The 20,087-nt window shown below is 39.8% G+C and overlaps 1 protein-coding gene across 4 annotated transcripts in view; it reads left to right on the top strand.

Moving 5' to 3' along the window:
* Positions 1-20,087, top strand: part of Vps11 (vacuolar protein sorting 11) — a 106,035-nt gene that overhangs the window by 27,680 nt on the left and 58,268 nt on the right. For all 4 annotated transcript variants that reach the window (XM_071586548.1, XM_071586546.1, XM_071586547.1 and 1 more), the window contains one exon: positions 11,661-11,845. In XM_071586548.1, the coding sequence (XP_071442649.1) occupies positions 11,661-11,845 (185 nt within the window). The remainder of the gene's footprint in view (positions 1-11,660; positions 11,846-20,087) is intronic.

The raw sequence follows: 20,087 nt of genomic DNA, 5'->3' as shown, positions 1-20,087 counted from the left end.
TCCCATGGTCCACTTGCTGCACCTGGCATCTCCTCCCATGACTTAATCTACATAGTCTACTCAGTCAAAACTCAAAGTTAAAGCAAACCTTTTTTCGTAAATGTAACTTGAATCTTATAAATGAACATGATATAATTAATTTCTGCAGCATCACTTCCATGGAGCAATTTTGAATACCTGAATGACGTCGCTGAATAAGTTGAAGTTTTAAATTCTTTTCTAATCTAATTGCTGGAATCAATTGCCTCTGAAAGAACTATAAATGTTTTTAAACCACCTGTACCGTCGCTGACACCAGACGTAAGAAAATTCATGGCTGCACGCTTAATTTTCCATGCTTTTAGGAGATCAGAAATCTTATTTGATAAATAAAAGAAGCTTTGGAATAAAGCTAAGCAGGAGATAAGAAATACAAAAATGAGATACTTTAATTCACTTTCTAGCAAAAGGGAAGAGCCAAATAACCTCTGAAGTAAACTTAAATCTATTGGAATAATTAAAAACAAAGATGTACCTTTACCCTCTTCGCAGTCGCTCGACATATTGTACAATAAACTCTCCTTGCTACCTAATGCATTGGATGCTTTGGAAAAAACCAGTACTCTGCAAGCACTTCACGATAAACTAAATAATAATCTACCACCTGCTAATACATTTCAGTTCTTTCTGGTAACAAGATTAGAAGTTTCTGCTAATCACGAAAAATTAAATCCACAGTACAAGGTTCAAATGGAATTCCTATTCTGCTTCTGCATAAATCAACTCCTCTCATACTTCCGTGCATCACAAATATTTTCAACTGCTCGCTTTCTCTGGAAACATTTTCTTCTTTGTGGAAAAATGCATTAATTTGTCCAATCCCAAAAAAAATCATAAACCACTACTCCTGATAATTGACCAGCTAGCTTCTGTCCTATCTTATCCAAAGCACTAGAGAAACTTGTTCATTAACAAATAACAGATTTTATGTCTCTGCATGATATTCTAGATGTATCCCAATCTGGCTAACGCAAGGCTGACTGTGCTTCTAATGCTCTAGTCAATATAACTTATGACCTTCAATAAGCTATCGATAAAAAGATGGTCACAAATCTTGTCCTACTTGATTTATGAAAGTAATTGATTCCATTGACGAAGATGTACTTCTAGCTAAATTAACTTGTCTTGGATTTTCAAGAACTGCCACTACATGGATTTCCTCGTACCTCTCAGGTTGCCAACAAAGAGTGGTGGCTGGTGACACTTACTCTTCATGGCTCGATATAATGCCGCAGGGTTAAATCCTGGGGCGACTAATATTTTCATTATCCATTATTGAAATAGAAAGAAAGACTCGTACTTTTCCACAGATTTTATTATACGGCACGACGCGGTTCACCGACTTGCGGCATCATCAGGTACAAATTTGCAAAACAGACAGAGCAAGCATATATACCCTCAGGACAGAGTGGGGGCGGGGAGGGTTGGAAGGATTTGAGGGGGGTGGGGGCTCGCAGGTGCGTTGATGGATTGTTTTGACCATTTCCAGGCTAATTTCTCGGAGAGGAGTGGGGAGGGGTATGGGAATAATTGCTCATTACAAAGTGTCGTGTTGGGGTTCACCAAGTGCCTTCTAATCTCTAATTGCTCGAGAGCGTCCATTTTTGATCCTTTTGGGAGTGTGTGTAATATCTCTGGGACAAAGTCACTGCTGTGGTTGAATTCTAGTAAATGCTTGGCGAAGAGAGAGTTGTTATTCTGATTTTTGTGACACCTAGCGTGTTCCTTGACTCGTAACTTGATATTCCTGCCGGTCTGACCGACATAAACGCTGTTGCAATCCTCGCATTTCAGTTTATAAATGCCTGATTTGAGAAGGCTATCCTGGGTGTCTTTTCCATTGGCTAGAAGTTTGGAGAGGGTTATGGGTGGGTAGAAGGCTGCTTTGAGTGAGGTGGGTAGGCAGTTGGAAATCCTATATGAAAGGTCTCCCAGCCAATAGCCCACGTTTTTGTTATGCTGATTGTCAGCATTAAAAAGATGTTCTTCTACAGAATTTTAATTTTAAGACTTAATTTTAATTAAACGTCTAATTTTTTTGCTCCGAGATCTCACAGGTTTTAAACCTAAATATGGAGTTAAAAACTCTATAGAGCTAGCCCGAAAATTGAAAGATATTGATGTCCCGGAAAAAGCGAGGCTAGTCTCCTTCGACATTAGCAATTTATTTACTTGCGTACCAATATCGGAAACTTTGCTTAGGGTGGAAGAACTACTCAAGGATTCCACCATTGCCCAAAATATCTCAGGAGAATTGGTCCCCCTCATCAAAATGACAGTTAACCAGAATTATTTTAGTTTCAACCACACCCTTTACAGCCAAACGGATGGGTTAGCTATGGGTTCCCCACTATCCCCCTTCCTAGCCGAAGTCTTCCTCAATTCTGTAGAAGAACATCTTTTTAATGCTGACAATCAGCATAACAAAAACGTGGGCTATTGGTTTCGTTACGTGGACGATATACTATGCCTATGGACCGGAACCAACCGACAGTTAGACTCCTTCCTTAATTTCCTAAACACTCTTCATCGGAATATCTCCTTCTCCATGGAAAAAGACGTCAACGGCACCATCAACTTCCTCGACTTGACAATCACAATTAGGGATAATAGACACGAATTTGCAATTTATAGGAAACCCACATATACAGACCATATAATTTCTAATGATTCCGCACACCACTTTTCTCACAAACACGCAGCCCTCCACTCCATGATCCACCGCCTCCTACACATCCCCCTTTCCCCCAAAAACTTCAAAATTGAACTCGTGAATATCACTAATATAGCTACCAACAATGGTTTCAACCCCAAACTAGTTGACACATTACTACGGAAAAAACAAAAAGCAATGGCCATAAAAAGCATTTTCGTATCACAGCCCGCAGTATCTAAAGATTTTAAGTGGTGCTCGATCCCGTTTCTGGGAGACCTTTCATATAGGATTTCCAACTGCCTACCCACCTCACTCAAAGCAGCCTTCTACCCACCCATAACCCTCTCCAAACTTCTAGCCAATGGAAAAGACACCCAGGATAGCCTTCTCAAATCAGGTATTTATAAACTGAAATGCGAGGATTGCAACAGCGTTTATGTCGGTCAGACCGGCAGGAATATCAAGTTACGAGTCAAGGAACACGCTAGGTGTCACAAAAATCAGAATAACAACTCTCTCTTCGCCAAGCATTTACTAGAATTCAACCACAGCAGTGACTTTGTCCCAGAGATATTACACACACTCCCAAAAGGATCAAAAATGGACGCTCTCGAGCAATTAAAGATTAGAAGGCACTTGGTGAACCCCAACACGACACTTTGTAATGAGCAATTATTCCCATACCCCTCCCCACTCCTCTCCGAGAAATTAGCCTGGAAATGGTCAAAACAATCCATCCCCCACCCCCCTCAAATCCTTCCAACCCTCCCCGCCCCCACTCTGTCCTGAGGGTATATATGCTTGCTCTGTCTGTTTTGCAAATTTGTACCTGATGATGCCGCAAGTCGGTGAAACGCGTCGTGCCGTATAATAAAATCTGTGGAAAAGTACGAGTCTTTCTTTCTATTTCAATAATGGATATCAATTACTTCCACGAAGTGAAGCCTGAAACAATAGAAAATATTTTCATTGCTCATTAATGACATTTCTTCATCTCTTCAATACTCCAAATATCACTTGTATGCAGAAAACCTCCAGATACATCTAAGTACCACAATCAATGACCTTCCGCTTGCTATACAACTAATTAATGCTGCCCTCAATAACATAACAAGATGGAGCACTCAAAACAACGTTGGCCTAAATTCACATAAAATTCAAGCTAAACTGATTGGATATCCTTAACTGCTAAACTCTATCGCTGTATTCAAACCACTCAACTTGTATCTTCAAGGCTTACTCATTCAATTTAAGAATGTTGTTGCGAATTTATGTCTCCTTATAGGTAGAAACTTCTCATCATCTTCACAAGTTTTTAAAAATTGGAGAACTGTTAATCAATTCCTCCACTACCTTAGGAACTATCCATATGTTATATCCATCACATCAAAAAAGCAGATAGTTACTTCTCTCATTATTCCTCACTTTGATTATGGTGACATAGCACATTGAGGCCTTTCAAACAAAGCTCTTGGTAAAACTACAAAGGGCATTTAACTCATGTGTGCGCCTCATTTACAACTTGAAAATTACAGATCACATTACATAATATTTTCACAAACATAACTGGCTATTTCTGGATTCTTACAGGAAACTCCACATGCTGTCCTTGCTCTACCAAGTACTAAATTATAAAACCCCTCAATATTTCACCAATGACTTCCATAGCCTTGATAGAATACATAAATTAATACCAGGGGTAATCATAAACTCGTTATCCCTCAGCACAGAACGATTTCATGTAACACGTCGTTTGCAGTCACAGCACATTGTCATTGGAATGAGCTATTATCCGTTATAACTAATGCACCATCTCTCCCATCATTCAAGCGAGCACTTCATAAATCACTAATTTCCCAGCATACTAACCAGTGAAAATACAGCTGTGAACAGACTTCGAGATCCTTCTTCTTTTGCAGGAGCATTGTTGTATTGGCGATTGTAAATATAACCAGGAATATTGTTTTACGAGTATTGTTTGCATGTATTGGTATGTGCATAAATAGTATTTGCATGTATAGTATGTACATGTATTGTATGTATGTATGTTGTGTATTTTGTGTTATAGTTATTAATTAACTAGGCTACTAATGTATTGTGTTGCTGTATGTTAGTCCTAGGATATTATTTATATTAATTTTATTGCTATTTATGTTCAATTAGTGTAATTTATTTGTAAGTTTAATGTTGTAAATGTGTGATGAGGGGTTAGGTAGTAGAAGAGACTCCGTAGTGTCAACCTCACCCCAAAATAAAGACTATCTCTCTATCTATCTAAAAGAAAAACACGACCCAACATCCTTTTCTATGATAAGCCCCCCTTAAACTCCATATACCTTTTGGACGGTTTGGAGATGAGTGGAAGGCATCAATTAGATGTTACGTGATTTCTGCAGAGATATCGGGGCATCCTTCGTTGACTGTCAGCCGGCGATCCAATCGTGTAGGAACTTCCTGAACCGTTGTGGTGTTCACTACACATCTGACGCTGCCAGGTGTGTAGCGGGTAGAATATTCGAGCACTACTGGGCTGTTTTGGATTAAAGTGTAGGTCAATTAGTGGATCTCTAAAGTCTTCTTTGCCAAATTATGTAGCTTTAAATGAAGTGAGGTACAGTGCTAGAAATAGTCCCTTTAACACGAATCAGATGGCATCGGACAGAATATTTTATAAGGGATTCAATATTAATAAGAAGACAATCCTCAATAAAAATTCTACGAACCGTAATATCAAGGAATCATTATCTGTATTGGAATTAATTGCTGAAGTTTAAAAAACAAAGTCTCGTAATATCATCACCTTATTCAAAACACAGGTGCAGATATATTGGGACATAAAGCTGGTTAATCACTGATATTGCCGACAGTGAAATTTTCTGAAAACCCTTTTCCATTTATAGAAATGACAGAACAAATAGAATCTGGGACGGTGTCTTTGTTGTAGTTAAAAGTTCTTGTGTCAGACCAGGGCTGAGATAATCCCGGGTAATGGTTTGGAAAGCGCTTGCTAATCAATTAAAAGCCCTTAATCCAAAAGAATTTATGCATGTGCCTTTTACAGATCACCAGTTGACAAAGACAATTCTATACTCGAATTAGATCAGTAAATCACAGGTTTTTTGTACCAACACAATGATCGCAACGTTATGATTGTTGGAGATTTCAATGCCTCATCTATTGATTGGAGCACATATAGTTTTAAAACAGGTGGTAAAGACAAATATATCTGCGAATCGCAAATGAATTCTTTTACATTGAACTCATTGCATCAACTCGTCACATCACCAACTATGGCAATAATATTCTTGCTTTGCTAGCAACAAATATTCCCAAAAAATTCTTAACTATTGAAACTATGAAAGGAATTAGTGACCATAGGGCAGTAAATGCCAAGTTATCACTTCATGGGATTCAAAATAAGAAGCTTAAAATGAAAATTTACATGTTTAAAGAAGGGGACTGTATTGGCTTAAAGTGCGTGCTAGAGAATCCAATTTGCTTGTTTTAAGAAAGATATTAATCACCAAAATACTGAGAGTACATGGAATCATTTCCTTGGAATCAAGTGCTCAGCCGTCAACAAGTTCATTCCCAGTAAATGTATAAAAGATAACACGGAACCTAGATGACACAATGCAGATGTTAGAAAGGCATTATGACGTCAAAGGCTATGTCACGCCAAGGTGAAAAATATTAGGAATTATATCTCTAGTGACAAAAAGAATGAGATCACTTATGATTATAAGATATCTACGGTGAATGCCAAGAATGAATTTTGGAAAGCACTAAAGGAATTCAAAAGGAAAAGGTTAGCGGAAAATTTGATAGAGAACCCGAAAGTATTTTGGTCATTCATCAGAGAAGTTCAGGTAAATCAGTCAACTGTTAATTCACTCAAAAATGAAAAAGTTGAAAGGTGACAGGCAGTTTAGAAAAGGCTAACTTAGTAAAATTAAGAATAAAAAGTAACTTTCCACTGTCCTATATTAGCGTACAACCGGTTTCAACGCTCAAGCGTCATCATCAGTGATGACAGTTGAGCGTTGAAACCGGTTGTACGCTAATAAAGGACAGTGGAAAGTTACTTTGTATTCTTAATTTTATTAAAATGAATTTCCACAAGGTTGAGCCGGGAACAATTGAAAAGGCTAACTTATTTAAATTCCTTCTTTCAAAGCGTCTTCACTAATATCTCACTGAATGCCTACGATAGCTACCAAATCCTGCTAGTCAACTGATGCCCAAAATTGAAATCTCATATAATGGAATAGAAAGTTCACTGAAAACTATTGAGCCTAATAAATCCTCCAGGCCCAATGCAATACCTGCTCATATATTTAAAGATCTAGCTTAGGAAATTGCACTGTATCTAAAAATAATATTTAAGAAGTCACTGGTCGATCACAAGGTTGCCAGAGATTGGAAAGCGGCTAAAATAACACCAATATTTAAAGAGAGACAAGGAGGAACCGAGCAATTACAGACCTTTTTCCCTCACATCCATTTTATGCAAGTTTATAGAGCATAGAGTTGCTAGTTCCATAGTGAGACACCTCGATAATCAGAAGTCGTTAATAAAAAATCAGCATGGTTTCTGAAAAGGTGAATCCTGCGAGACACAACTTGTGCTTTTTGTTCATTATATTCTTACTTTGGGGGAGAGCAATATTCCAGTGGTCGCGATGTTTCTAGATTTTAAGAAAGCATTCTACGAAGTACCTCATAGTTAACTATTCATAGAGCTAGAAGAAAATGGGATAGATAAAAATACCTGGGGTTGGATTAAAGACTTTTTGAATGGCCTGGTACAAAGAGTAGTCATAGATTGAGTTAGCACAAATGCATTAGAAGTTACTTCTCATTGTCTCCAGGGAAGTGTTATCTTACCTCTTTCACTCCTACTTTGCGTTAAGGACAATGATTCCGTAGTCACTAGTAAAATATGTTTATTCACCATGATGCAGTGGTTTACCATGATATCCGTGATCCTGAGGACAAAGTAGCTTTGTCAGATGACCTTAATACTATACAATGCTGGTGTGACACTTGGCAATTAGAATTAAGCTTTAAAAAGTGCAGTCATAAATTTTTGGGAAAAGAGAGATTCCCACCCAAACGCCTGCTGCATTGCGAACACCAAAATGGAATGTGTAGACTATATTAAATACCTGGGCGTTACCCTCACTCACCATCTCTCCTGGGTGAATCGCATACGGGGAATAGGTGGACAAGCTAATAAAAAATTATGATTTATTGGAAGAGTGTTGGGTAAATGTAAGAAAAAGGTCAAAGAGAAATGTTATCTGTTGCTGGTTAGGCCTCATTTAGGATATACTGCAAGTATATGGGATGCCCACAAAGTTTGATTAATTGCCAAATTGGATCGCATGCTGCGTAGAGGAGCTAGATTTGTAAAACATTGTCATGATAAACTTAGTAGCGTATCCCAAATATTAGAGCAGCTAGGCTGGGAATCACTCACAGAACAAAGGAAATTATAGATTTAATCTCTTGCATTAATTGGAAGGAGGTCTCTTTAGCAGTGATGTTGAAAATGTATCATTACCCCCATCGTACTGTGGTAGGAGAGATCATGCTAATAAAATTAGAGAGATTAACTGTAGAACAGATGGATTGAAGATGCCATTTTTTCCAAAAACGATAGGGGATCCTAATAACTATGTCCGACAGTGCTAGTGTCATGTTCGGGTAAAATTTCCTGGCGAGTGTTCACCTCCTGCCACACACCCTAGCGGTAGCTTGCAGGGTACATAAATAAATATCATCTTTCTCCTTTCATACAACCAACATCTCTATCCTATTCCTGCCCCTTCCTAGTTTTCCTAACATTCTACCTTCTATTAAAAACATCTTATCATCTCTAAATATGCTCTGCATCCATTTTTCCTGTCTCCTTATGATTTTCCCAACATTCTCATCTCCTCCCTGTCATACCTTGCATCTCTTCATTTGCTTTCCTTTCTGTCCCCTTGACATTCTCCATCCTTCTTCGCACATATATTGCAAAAGCCTAAACCATAAACACAGTAATGAACCCGAAGGTCGGTTTAGTAGATGATGGTAGAGTTCAACCAGGACTAAGCCTGACGGTATGTGAAATTCAGACATCAGGGTAGGGGGGCGAGTTCCTTTCCCGTTACCGGTTATGGTTTCCCTGGAAGATCTGGTACCCATAAAAATCACATAGCTTGGGTGGAGCTACATGTGGCCAGAGACTTGCCCGGGACTCTGCAGTCAGTAGATTACTACACTCCATATCAAAGTTTTGTCATCAATTCTCTTCTTGTGAATGCTTCTTTGCGTAATGCAATTCTACTCCTTATGTCCCGAATATTTTTACCATTTTGGTCCAAAACACTTCTGAGATATGTGAACTGGCCCACCTGCTCTTGTTTTTGCCCTCCTATTTCAACATTTAAGTTATCCTTTCTCTTTCTGGAGAACCAATTAAACTTTGTTTTATTTATATTTTCTCATTTTGTAACTATTTTACTGAGTTTCCAATGAACTGCAATGCTTGCCATCCTTTGGCAGACTGATGACTAAAGCATGGTTATCAGCAAACCTAATTGATTTCATGAATTTCCCTTTGACTTTCATTCCTATCTCCAGTTCTTCCCATGCCTCTTTAAATTTTGATTAAATGAAAAAGGATGAAGAGCACGGGTGATAATGAACTGACCTGCTTTACTCCTTTTCCTAACACTGCCCAAGAGAGATATCCCCTCGTCAGTAGTCATATAGTCATTATGACTGCTTTTCCAAAGCTTGTGTATTTTTTTAGTATGGAAATCATTAGACTAATTTACATAGCCTTACTTGAGTGTCTCAACTTTGGACGATCTCATTCCAAATTAATAAAACCTTATAGTGTGGTGGGCTGATATATCAGCCTTTGCATCTTGGAAGAAAAGTGCAGCAGGTCAATATTACGGCTGAAACATAGGCTATTGTTTATATCTCTATAATTTATTAAATTTGTATTGAATTTTTTGTACTGTTACTTTTATCAAAAATATGAATTCCCTGCCTTATCTAATTTTTTTTAGTTTCTATGTTAAATACTTTTCATAAAGTATGGTTCTTACTATAAATTTTACATTGAACATTTTACTTGTGGGAAAGCTCAGCTTAATCATACTTGATTTTTTTGCTTAGTGATTTTTCAAGATGAAAATCGACCAAATGGCTGATCTGTTTAATTTTGCAAACCTCATGAATGCGTTTTTATGAATCTGTTTTGGTAAAAACTGCTCACAAATACTTGGGTGACACAATGCTAATGAAAGCATTACTTTATTAACATGTTGGTTTCTCGCCATTTGTCCAAGGAAATTATTTGTACTATTTGAAATGTGATTACATTGTCAGCATTTCTCTTTGTAATTGGGCTTTTTTCTTTTCTGCCTTGAGGTAGTGTGTACATTGTGGATAGTATGCAAAGGACACGATTGGTTCTCTTTTTAGCTTTGAGGCTCAGTTTAGTTTTTCCCTTGGTAGCATGAATCAAGTGCTATTTTTAAGCATCTACATTTGCTTTTTTGTGTGCTCATTTTGGTTTGCTGAAATTGAAACTAGTAAGACTTTGAAGGATATAGTAGATGAAGAATTGGTGAATTACTTGTCACTGCTGAGTGACTGCAATTACTCTAAAGGAATATGATGGATAGAAAAATAGATAGAGGTCTTTATTTGGGCAAAATGGAGACCTAATGGTCGCTTCTTCCATTTAACCCTCGGTGATATGAGATGAGAACGAGTGTCTGAGTGATGACGTGAATTTGGATTCAGATGACTCCGACATGGTGATTTAGAGGAAAAGCTAAGAGTTTTAGTGGAAAGTGACGAAGATGTTACAAGTAGTGACTTGTCCGATGTTATTCTGCCACTGGAGTTAAATGTAATCTCCAAAGGCCATGACTCCTGTTAGTGCTAACACCTTCAGTTACATAGAAATATTGGCTCCCAGGCATGGGCCATCACCAACTGCAGATCCCATGGCATGCTTCAACTTGTTTTCCTCCCCTGTGCCTGTTTATACAAGAAACCAACAGTTACTCTGTACACTTCCTTGCTGCCCATGAATTATACTCAAGATGGAGAGTGAAGTAGTAGTGAGAAGTTACAGTGAACGAGATAAAATGATTCTTTGCATTTTACTGGAAACTATGCTGTATGTGGTGGAAAAAGTGACCAGAAGAGGGAAATGTCTTGTACAATGTGCATACTGGTTGAGAAAGGTGTGCACGGCATTTGTTTGGTTTACCATAGGTGATAAGGGAACATCCCAATGATAACAAGAAAAGCCCTAATATTACACTGTGTTAAACTGCACAATCAGACTTCCACAAAGGGTGATTATGCAGAGGCCGACGAAAAGATATGCCATTCATTTATTTTTCTATATATCCATAATTTTTTCCTTGTCTGTTTTTAGTCATTTCTTTAATGTGAAAATAGCAGTTACATTGTAAAATGTGGGAACAATTATGTTACTATTTTGTCTGAAATTCAAAATATTATAGTCAATGTTCAATTTTATAATATTTAAATAAATACATATTTTTTCAGATGATGTAAATGAAAAGTGGTATTATTAAACAATTCAGTTTATTTTCAGTTAAAAAAACTGCATATGGATATCTAGAACTATTGCCTCATAATATTATTTTTCCTAAGACTATACAATTTACTAAAATACCCCACACATTTCTGGCTCTGGTAGAAGTTAGCACTAAAACGGTTAATCTGTTATTCATATTTCATGTTAATGTGGTTATGCAGTAGCAACTGGCATTGGGAATGTGCCCAAAAATCAAAATTTTTTCATTAAGTAATTTCATGAATTTTCAGGGATTTTGTTGTTTGGACACATCCTCAATGCTTGTTATCACCTCCAATTACTTTATTAAAATTTACCTAATGTGGAAATTTTTCATTTTAGGGAGTATACTGCTATACACCAGATGGTCGAGGTCCATGCTATGCAATTGGGGGTGAAAAGATTTTGTTACAGTGGTTCCGTTCGTATTTGGTGATAGTGGCTAAGGAGTATAAGGAGGATGGTGGCAGAGGGGGATCTGCTTTGAGGGCCATCCCTCCTGTCACTCAAGGCTTGAAACCATTGGGGTAAGCTGTTATCTTGGAATTTTATGTTAATTTCCTAAGGTCTTGTTATTGTATCCATGTCTCTAATTCTAAAGTTCTGGAACTACAAGAAATACTGTTTCTGAGAAAGCAGATGTTTTGTTGATGAGAAGTGTCGGATAGAATCCGTTCATGGTTCAAACTGTATGGGTGAGCACAGTGAGTGGAGAGTTGGAATGGGCAGGGCTAGGCTGGAGGGTAAGACAGGGATATCACTTTTTCTATATATTTGCCGAGGAACTGGTATTGTAGACATGGGAAGGACCAGAAGCTACGGTGACAATAGGTGTGGATATCTTCTAGTGAGTTAGATTTTCAGGTGGTCGGGTGATGTTTTGTCAGCCAGCCAAAGGGTTATAATGGATACTTAGTGCCTTGCAGAATATGTTTGATAGGTATGGGATGAGAATTAGCCATAACAATGCAAAGATAAGGAGATTCTCAAGGAAAGGATGGTCAAGGTAAACATTAAATTTGATAGACATGAACTAGAATAGGTAGAATGGTTCACCTACCCACCTTGTAATTAGGATGTGTCTTAGAGGAGGGTGGGCAGAGTGGTAGGACGTAAAAAGAAGAATTGCATTCGGTAAAGAAGCATTTATAAAGAGGTTGAAGTTGATAACGGGTCTTTACCTTGAGGAAAGATGTAATGAAAAATTGTTGAAATTTTGGGTATTTTGCCAAAACCAAACGAACTTTATATCACAATTAAATGGCAAGTTCTGCTCACCCTGGAGTTTACATATCATGTACCTGTTGCAGGGGGCATTTCTGGTGTGACACAAAGGGCATCGGGGAAAGTCAGAATAACTATGCCGAGTCTTACCCAAACAATCGTATATTATACAACATCAGTCATATTACACCATTTACATAAATATAAGCAATCTATGGATGGCTAAACCCTCGGTAAACAAACGCGAGTGCGGACAGCATTAAAATGGCAGAACATTACCTGGGACAGGGTAAAGGCAGGGTGGACGCGGTCATGAAACACTTAACCTAGGCAGAGCCTTCGTCTGTTGGAAAGGAAGGGAGTATGGCAGGGTGGACGAGGTCACGACGCACGTAACCTAGGCAGACTCGTCCGTTGGAAGGGAAGGGAGTATGGTGGGGTGGACGCGGTCACAAAGCACGTAACCTAGGCAGAGCCCTCGTCTGAAGTTGAGTCAGCAACAGGACACGCTGTTGCGACAAGCGCAACACAGCCGAAACATCATGTCCTACCGGTAACCACGTGATGACCAACTGACCCCTTTTCGCCCCGCGACCAGGGCTTTTATCCCAACTTTGGAGCCAGGGGAGGAATGCTCTTGAAACATTGTCTTTGGTCACGTGGGAGATTCGGAGGAGCCAGGGAAGGAATACCATGTTGCATACTTGCTACATTGTGTCTTTGGTCGCTTGGGTTATTTGGAGAAGCCAGGGAAGAAATACCATGTGTCATGCTTGCGACATTACCCCAGCAGCAAATAAAATCAAGGGTCTAACCATTCGAGGAAAATGGCATACACAAATTCAAAATACAAAAATAAATAGAACACTTGAACATAACCCAAAAATTCAACAGCAAGAGAAGAAGGAAAAGTTTTTCACCATCAGTCTTTCCCGTAAAAACAACAATTATTTACGTCACAGTTCAAATCCGGGAATAGTGGAGCATTGGACACATTCACCATGTTAACAATATTATCGTTCTGGTGTCGGCTGACTATTCCTGGCAGGTATTGGAAGCCATCGTCAGCTGAGCATCTGGGAGGTAAGGTAAAACTCCCCTGACCACATAGTGTCTTTTTCAAAAACTTGTAATGGCAATTTATGTTTAAATTAATCTCCTTTCTCATGCTGTAATACCAACGTTCAAGCTTCTCACTCTAAATATGAATTGTATAGGGGGCCTTAATTATGTGCACACCACAACTCTGATCTATATTTTTACTGGTATATAAAAAGCTTGCAATACTGCATCAGCTGGTTTTTTGAACCTAGGCTAGGATGATTGGGCGCGCAGATGTAGGCTTCCCCCTTGGATCATTGTTCAGCAAATCCGACGGGGAGGAGGACAATTTGCCTTTTGAAATCACTCACCGCCGGGTAAGGCAAATCTGGGGCCAATTATATATTTTGATCACCATCCACTAATGGGGCCGGAAAGGGGTGAGCCTCAAAAATCGTACAAATCTGACCCTTTTGTTGCATGGGTAAAATGACGAGCAGGGCAATCCTTCCAGAGTGTCGCACTATTTTCACGTGAGCCATCTTGTAAAGGGGTAAAGCATCACCTCTCCAGACGCCTGTAAAGGCCAAGCCTGGTGTAATCATGCACTCCGCTCTCTGGATGGCCTTTTTAGAAGACCGGGAGTAAGGATAGAAGGTGTTAACACCCCATACTCGGCTAGCATCACCATATTGCTGAGTCACGTGGCTTCATTGGGATAGCTGGGAGGGATGCTGGGAGGGAGAGACACAACTAATTTGTAACATAGTAAGAAGTTTTTTGGTTTGTAGTACAGCAGTGACCGATCCTTTATCACCGGTCAATTGAGCTATCTTCTTTGAGATATCTTTGATTCGCATATCCTGTACGTGCCAGAAAATGCAACCTCTATCCAAGCATATTATATAATCCTTTGTGTATACTGATGTGTTTGTCTAAGGAAGTTAAACTATTCACAGTTCACTTATAATTAGCACAGAAAATTCTAATTTTATAAACACATTCTTTGGAATCCCGAATGACTCCGAAGTTCTTTGCACCGAGAGTTTTTCCTTCTGAGTCCTAAATTGTTCGTATTAACAATCAACCATAAGTTCAATGGCCGGTTTAAGGGCAAAAATAGCAAGATCACTAATGAATCACTTTTTGGACGCACAAAACACAGGGTACATGTAATTATCCTAAGCATAGAAACACTTAAACCTAATTCACACGATACGAACTTATAAGAACTTATTTCGACGTGAGGGCTTGGGAAGCTTGGGCTCTTAGAGCCCACCAACGGCGATATAGAAATCCTCTGGCTTTATTGTCTTTTCCGGCTTGTAGCGGCACCCTTGGCATCTACAAGTGTAGAGGGGATTCCACACTGTTGGGGAGCACAATGAGGAGACTCGGGGGAACTAAACAGGTTCTCGATGGACTTCAGTCTGCATCCTTGTGAGGAGAGTCCATCCTAGGTGGATGCCCAGGATTCCTCAAATTCTCGCATGGCTGCATCCCACAAGCAATGGAACCAGCGCTCTCCGTACCGATTCACCCACAACCTCAGTCTGGTCGAGATGTCCTGCGGGGGTGAGAGGTAGCCCTTACTCCAGGAGTCCTCCCTCTGGGGAAAGCCACCAACCTTGGATTTTCCCGGTCCTCTTCACAAGACTCCCCAATTGTACCATGCAAATTTTCCCCCTCATGAGGCCCCATTGCCTTGGGCGGAGCTTTACTAAAATTGATACATGACAAGTCTTTAATCGCAGAAGGATCTGGCCAAAAGTTTTCATCCTCAGCGTCTACCCAGTTAGTAAGGGGTGCCTGAACTTCCTTCCGGAATGGCACCACCTGGACTACATAGCTCCTTTTTAACTTTTGCTCGCTGCTACGAATGTTACAAAGTAATATGGGGATGGTGCCTTCAGGTGACACCGAAGCAATGCTCGGCAGAATAAATAAATCTCTCTCGCTTTCAAAGACTCGCACTTCTTCGCTTTCAGCCATCTGACTCTTTACCTTCGACAACACAATGGATAACGGCGGTACTCTAATAGATTCCTCTAATACAATTTTGCTTGATCGGCCAATCCCATTACTAGCGCTGGTCTGAATTTCGCGAACTTTGCCAACGCACAAGGGGGCAACAAATCTATCCTCTGTTACTTGCGGAAAAACACAACCATCACCAAACTCCTTTATCCTAAACCAGGAGTCAGTGGAAACCTCGAAGACATCGCCAATAACTTCGTCGCACAAGGGGACAACAAATCTATCCTCTGTTACTGGGGGAAAAACACAATCATCACCAGACTCCTTTATCTCAAACAGGGAGTTGGTGGAAACCTCGAAGACATCGCCAATAACTTCATCCCTAGCGGTGCAGCTTGATTGCGATGTGGGTGGCACCCTCTCTATGACTCTTTCGGCCTTCGCCACCTCTGCTAATTTCTGTGAATCCTTTAAAAATCTATTATTCTTATTCCCATTGTCCTTCGCTGTCGATTCCTCCGTCATTACTTGAAAACCTCTCCCCTCCATACTACCGTTTATTCGCGAGCTACATTTCATTATCTCTGCCGGAAGAGCACCTTGGTTTTTAGTGTTGCTTATCGTTTTTTCCTCAAAGAATGATAAATCATACATGGCCATTTGCGAATTATTGCCATTAATTATACTATAAATGAAAGAATCTAACACCTTGACCTCTTCCGAAACTCCAATTTCATGGGCGCCTCTGGGCTCGTTCATCTGCGATGTTACGGTGTTAGATTTTAGGTCTGTCTCGTGTCCCTCGCCCATTCTTATTTTCCGTTTATTGAATGATATACTACTCCCGTAACGAACCATAAAATCAAGGCCTAGAAGATGATTGTAGTTCGTTTCCCCCAAATCCACTACTAAGATGTCATGGAGATATAATTAATAATCAACCAAAAATGGTACGCAACTCTGTCCAATGATTGCCAGGGGATGACCTGACGCGCTTCACACCCAAGAATTAATTGTAATCAGAAATTCTTTATTGGCCAAAAGGAAATTTTTTATTGTTAATGATGGTAACGGCTGCTCCTGTGTCCACTAGAAAATTGTAATCTTTCCCTGAAATATTAACTACTATTGTCCATCATACTTCTGGAGTTACCGCTAAAATTAAATCTGTCCCGACCTCCTGGTCTGGAGATCGGCGTTTCCCACCCTGAAGGGATTTTCGCACCTCGGGCAGTGTTTGGTAAGATGGCAAGTCCTTTGACAGATGCCGCATATCACAAGCAGGCAATCTTTAGAGAAATGATTTTCATTTCCACAGTTAAAACACAAAGACGGCCCCGTTCCCCTCTCCCTCTGTCTACACGCTCGAGCAATGTGACCGGTTTTACCGCAGCAAAAGCAAACGTGTGCGCCGTGATTATCCTTTGGTGCCCCTCCTTGCTCTTGGCGAACCGATCTTACTTACGACAGCTTGTGCGGCGTTAATTTGTTCCATGGGAAACTGCCAACCTGCAACATTTGGCAGATTCACGTTCATCCCTGACCAAGGCATTGTATTTGGAGACGGCGGCCACATAGGGGGCAATTGACACAACCACGCATGAGACTGTTGTGGTGAATTTACTTCTCTGTTGACGGCGTAATTTCTGACTCTAGCTTCTTCAACGCTTGCGAACCCTTCTGCCTCAATCAAGTTTGTTGGATTATGAACCAACACAAACCTGCCAATCTCTTCCCTCAGCCCAATTAAAAATTGTGCCAGAAGTCTACCTTCAATCATTTTCTTCGCTGTTTCGGAATCAATCTCGCCCCATGCGGAATGTCACCCGTAGCATACGGGCAACATTCAGCAATCTGGTTGAAAATTCTGCGATGCTCTCCAGTGGTTTTTGTACACAAGTGTTAAATATTTTTTCTAACATAATTGGAGGTACCTTTAGAGAAAATCTCCTTTTGAGATTCGTGGAAAAGTATGAACCTAATATGTGATGATTTGTAGAGACTAAATCCGTGGCAGTTCCTCCTAGCTGAAGTTGAGCGACCCCTAAGGTCTGTTCTTCGTTGCAACCACTAAGATGACTTACAATACGTACACCTTCCAAAAATTTGTCAACCCCTATTTCATCTTCTCCGCTAAACGTTGGAATTAAATGAATCTGGCTGCCAATAGCAACGGTTTGCACTGTTTCTCCGCAGCCATTTTGGAGACTCGTGCTACTTCCCGGCTGTTCTAACACATTAACCGAGGGGGTGAAGTCGAGTGTACTGCCGAATTTGAATTCAGGGCCGGTTCCTTGATAATCGAGAAAAGGGTTATAGTACCCAAGTCTCTGAGGGGTAAGGCCATCCATCAAGAAATTTAACCCTATGCTAATTACATTAAAATTTGACGGTGTTTAATTAATTTATTTTTTTCAGACTCCGCATTTATCTGATACCCATGGTGGGTGCTGGTTGGGCTAATTGATGGTCCGTGATGAAGTGATACTTTGTATAATTGTGCGCAAAGAATTACACTGAAGGTGTAGCACGTGTCTTTAAATGATAATTCGTAAGCATATTCTAACTCTCCCAGAAAATATGTACTTCGGATTTTAAAAGGGACAGGGACACGTGATAAGCTATAAGACACTATTGCATACACTGAGTAAATCACTAGTCCAGCCGTTCACCCCACACCTGACACCAATATGTCGCAAGGGGCATTTCTGGTGCGACACAAAGGGTATCGGGGAAAGTAAGAATAACTATGCCGAGTCTTACCCAAACAATCGTATACTATACAACATCAGTCATATTACACCATTTACATAAATATAAGCAATTTATGAATGGCTAGACCCTCGGTAAACCAACGTGAGTGCGGACAGCATTAAAATGGCAGAACATTACCTGGGACAGGGTAAAGGCTGGGTGGACGTGAACATGAAACATGTAACCTAGGCAGAGCCCTCGTCCATCGGAAGGGAAGGGAGTATGGCAGGGTGGACACGGTCACAAAACATGTAGCCTAGGAAGAGCCCTCGTCTGAAGTTGAGTCAGCAATAGGACACGCTGTCGCGACAAGCGCAACATAGCCGAAGCATCTTGTCCTACTGGTCACCACAAGATAACCAACTGACCGCTTTTCGCCCCGCAACCAGGGCTTATATACCCAACTTAGGAGCCAGGGGAGGAATACTCTTGAAACATTGTCCTTGGTCACGTGGGAGATTCGGAGGAGCCAGGGAAGGAATACCATGTTGCATACTTTCAACATACCATATTTCCTGGCTCATAAGACACTTTTTTCACTCTAAAATCAGCTTGCATCTTATGGGCCGGGGGTATATGGGTATAACATTGACCTACATGTATAAGCAAACGCTGGTCAATTCACAGGAAAAATAATTACTATCGAGTACATTTTCCTGCATCAGGCATAGAAAATGTTTGTCTTGATACTAATTTCGATGATATCACTGCTTTGAGTCTGTAGTAAGTAAAAGGGTTTTAATATTTCATTGAAAGTACTTCCTTAAAAATTCCCAAATAAATCATAAATTTATTCATTGTAGCATGTTAAGTTACATCTCACATGTAGTGCTGCCATGAAACTAAATAGACAGGGCCAATGAGAATATCCCCAATCTGCTAATGCATATATACATTGTATATTTCGTGATTGACTCATAGTCAGCAGCCATTCGACCTTAAGTAGCATGAGAGTGCCCTAAAGACGTAGAAAATGATTGCTCTTAATATAAATTTCAATAATATCAAAATAATGACAGAAATTAAAAGTTGCATAAAAAGTTACAATGATAGTAATCTCATGGCCACATAGTATTGCTTTTAAAACTTGAAAGTATTGAATTGCGCTTCAGAACACAGAAACAAGGCAGCTGAAAGGCATTTTGGCCCAGCACTGACTGAGAAGATGATACGAGAATGGAGGAAGAGAAATTTGAATTTAATAAAGGCAGGCAGATGTGATTAAAAATTTAAGTTCATATGCTCCTAAATGATCAAATCTTTCACTGAAAGTGTCACTTGAATGAAAAAAGGTTATGAGGAACCAACGCGTGATGGTATACTGAGAGGAAGAATGAAACAGCCATCAAATTCTAGTGTTTGTGTTGTGATCTTCTTGCAGCGTGGTGACGAAACAGGATTTAGGATCTTTAGCAATTATTGAGACGACATGTTCAACTTAACGTGGGGCCGGAAGTGACGTTTAAAAAAAACGACTTCCTACTTTTATTCTACAAAAACAAAAGCAAACACATACAAACATCGCTCAAGCCAGCCCAAAAGAGACAATGTTACCAACCTTGTACAAAACAACAGCAACTTGATTACACATATACAACACCCTCACTTAATCTAGTTGCCCCAGACATTCACATCCTTCATGCAGTTAAAATGTTTTTTCTTAGATAAACTTTTAGTTAGCATATCTGCAGGCATCTCATGTGTTGACTTAAATTTCACAAACACTTTACCATCTGTCACAGCTGTTTTTACAAAATGGAACCTTACATCTAT

The sequence above is a fragment of the Hetaerina americana genome, unplaced genomic scaffold (genome assembly GCF_022747635.1).
Source record: "Hetaerina americana unplaced genomic scaffold, ioHetAmer1.1.p SCAF_23, whole genome shotgun sequence".
Lineage (NCBI taxonomy): Eukaryota > Metazoa > Arthropoda > Insecta > Odonata > Calopterygidae > Hetaerina > Hetaerina americana.
The sequence above is the reverse complement of the archived record's forward strand: the minus strand, read 5'-3'. Positions and strand labels throughout refer to the sequence as shown.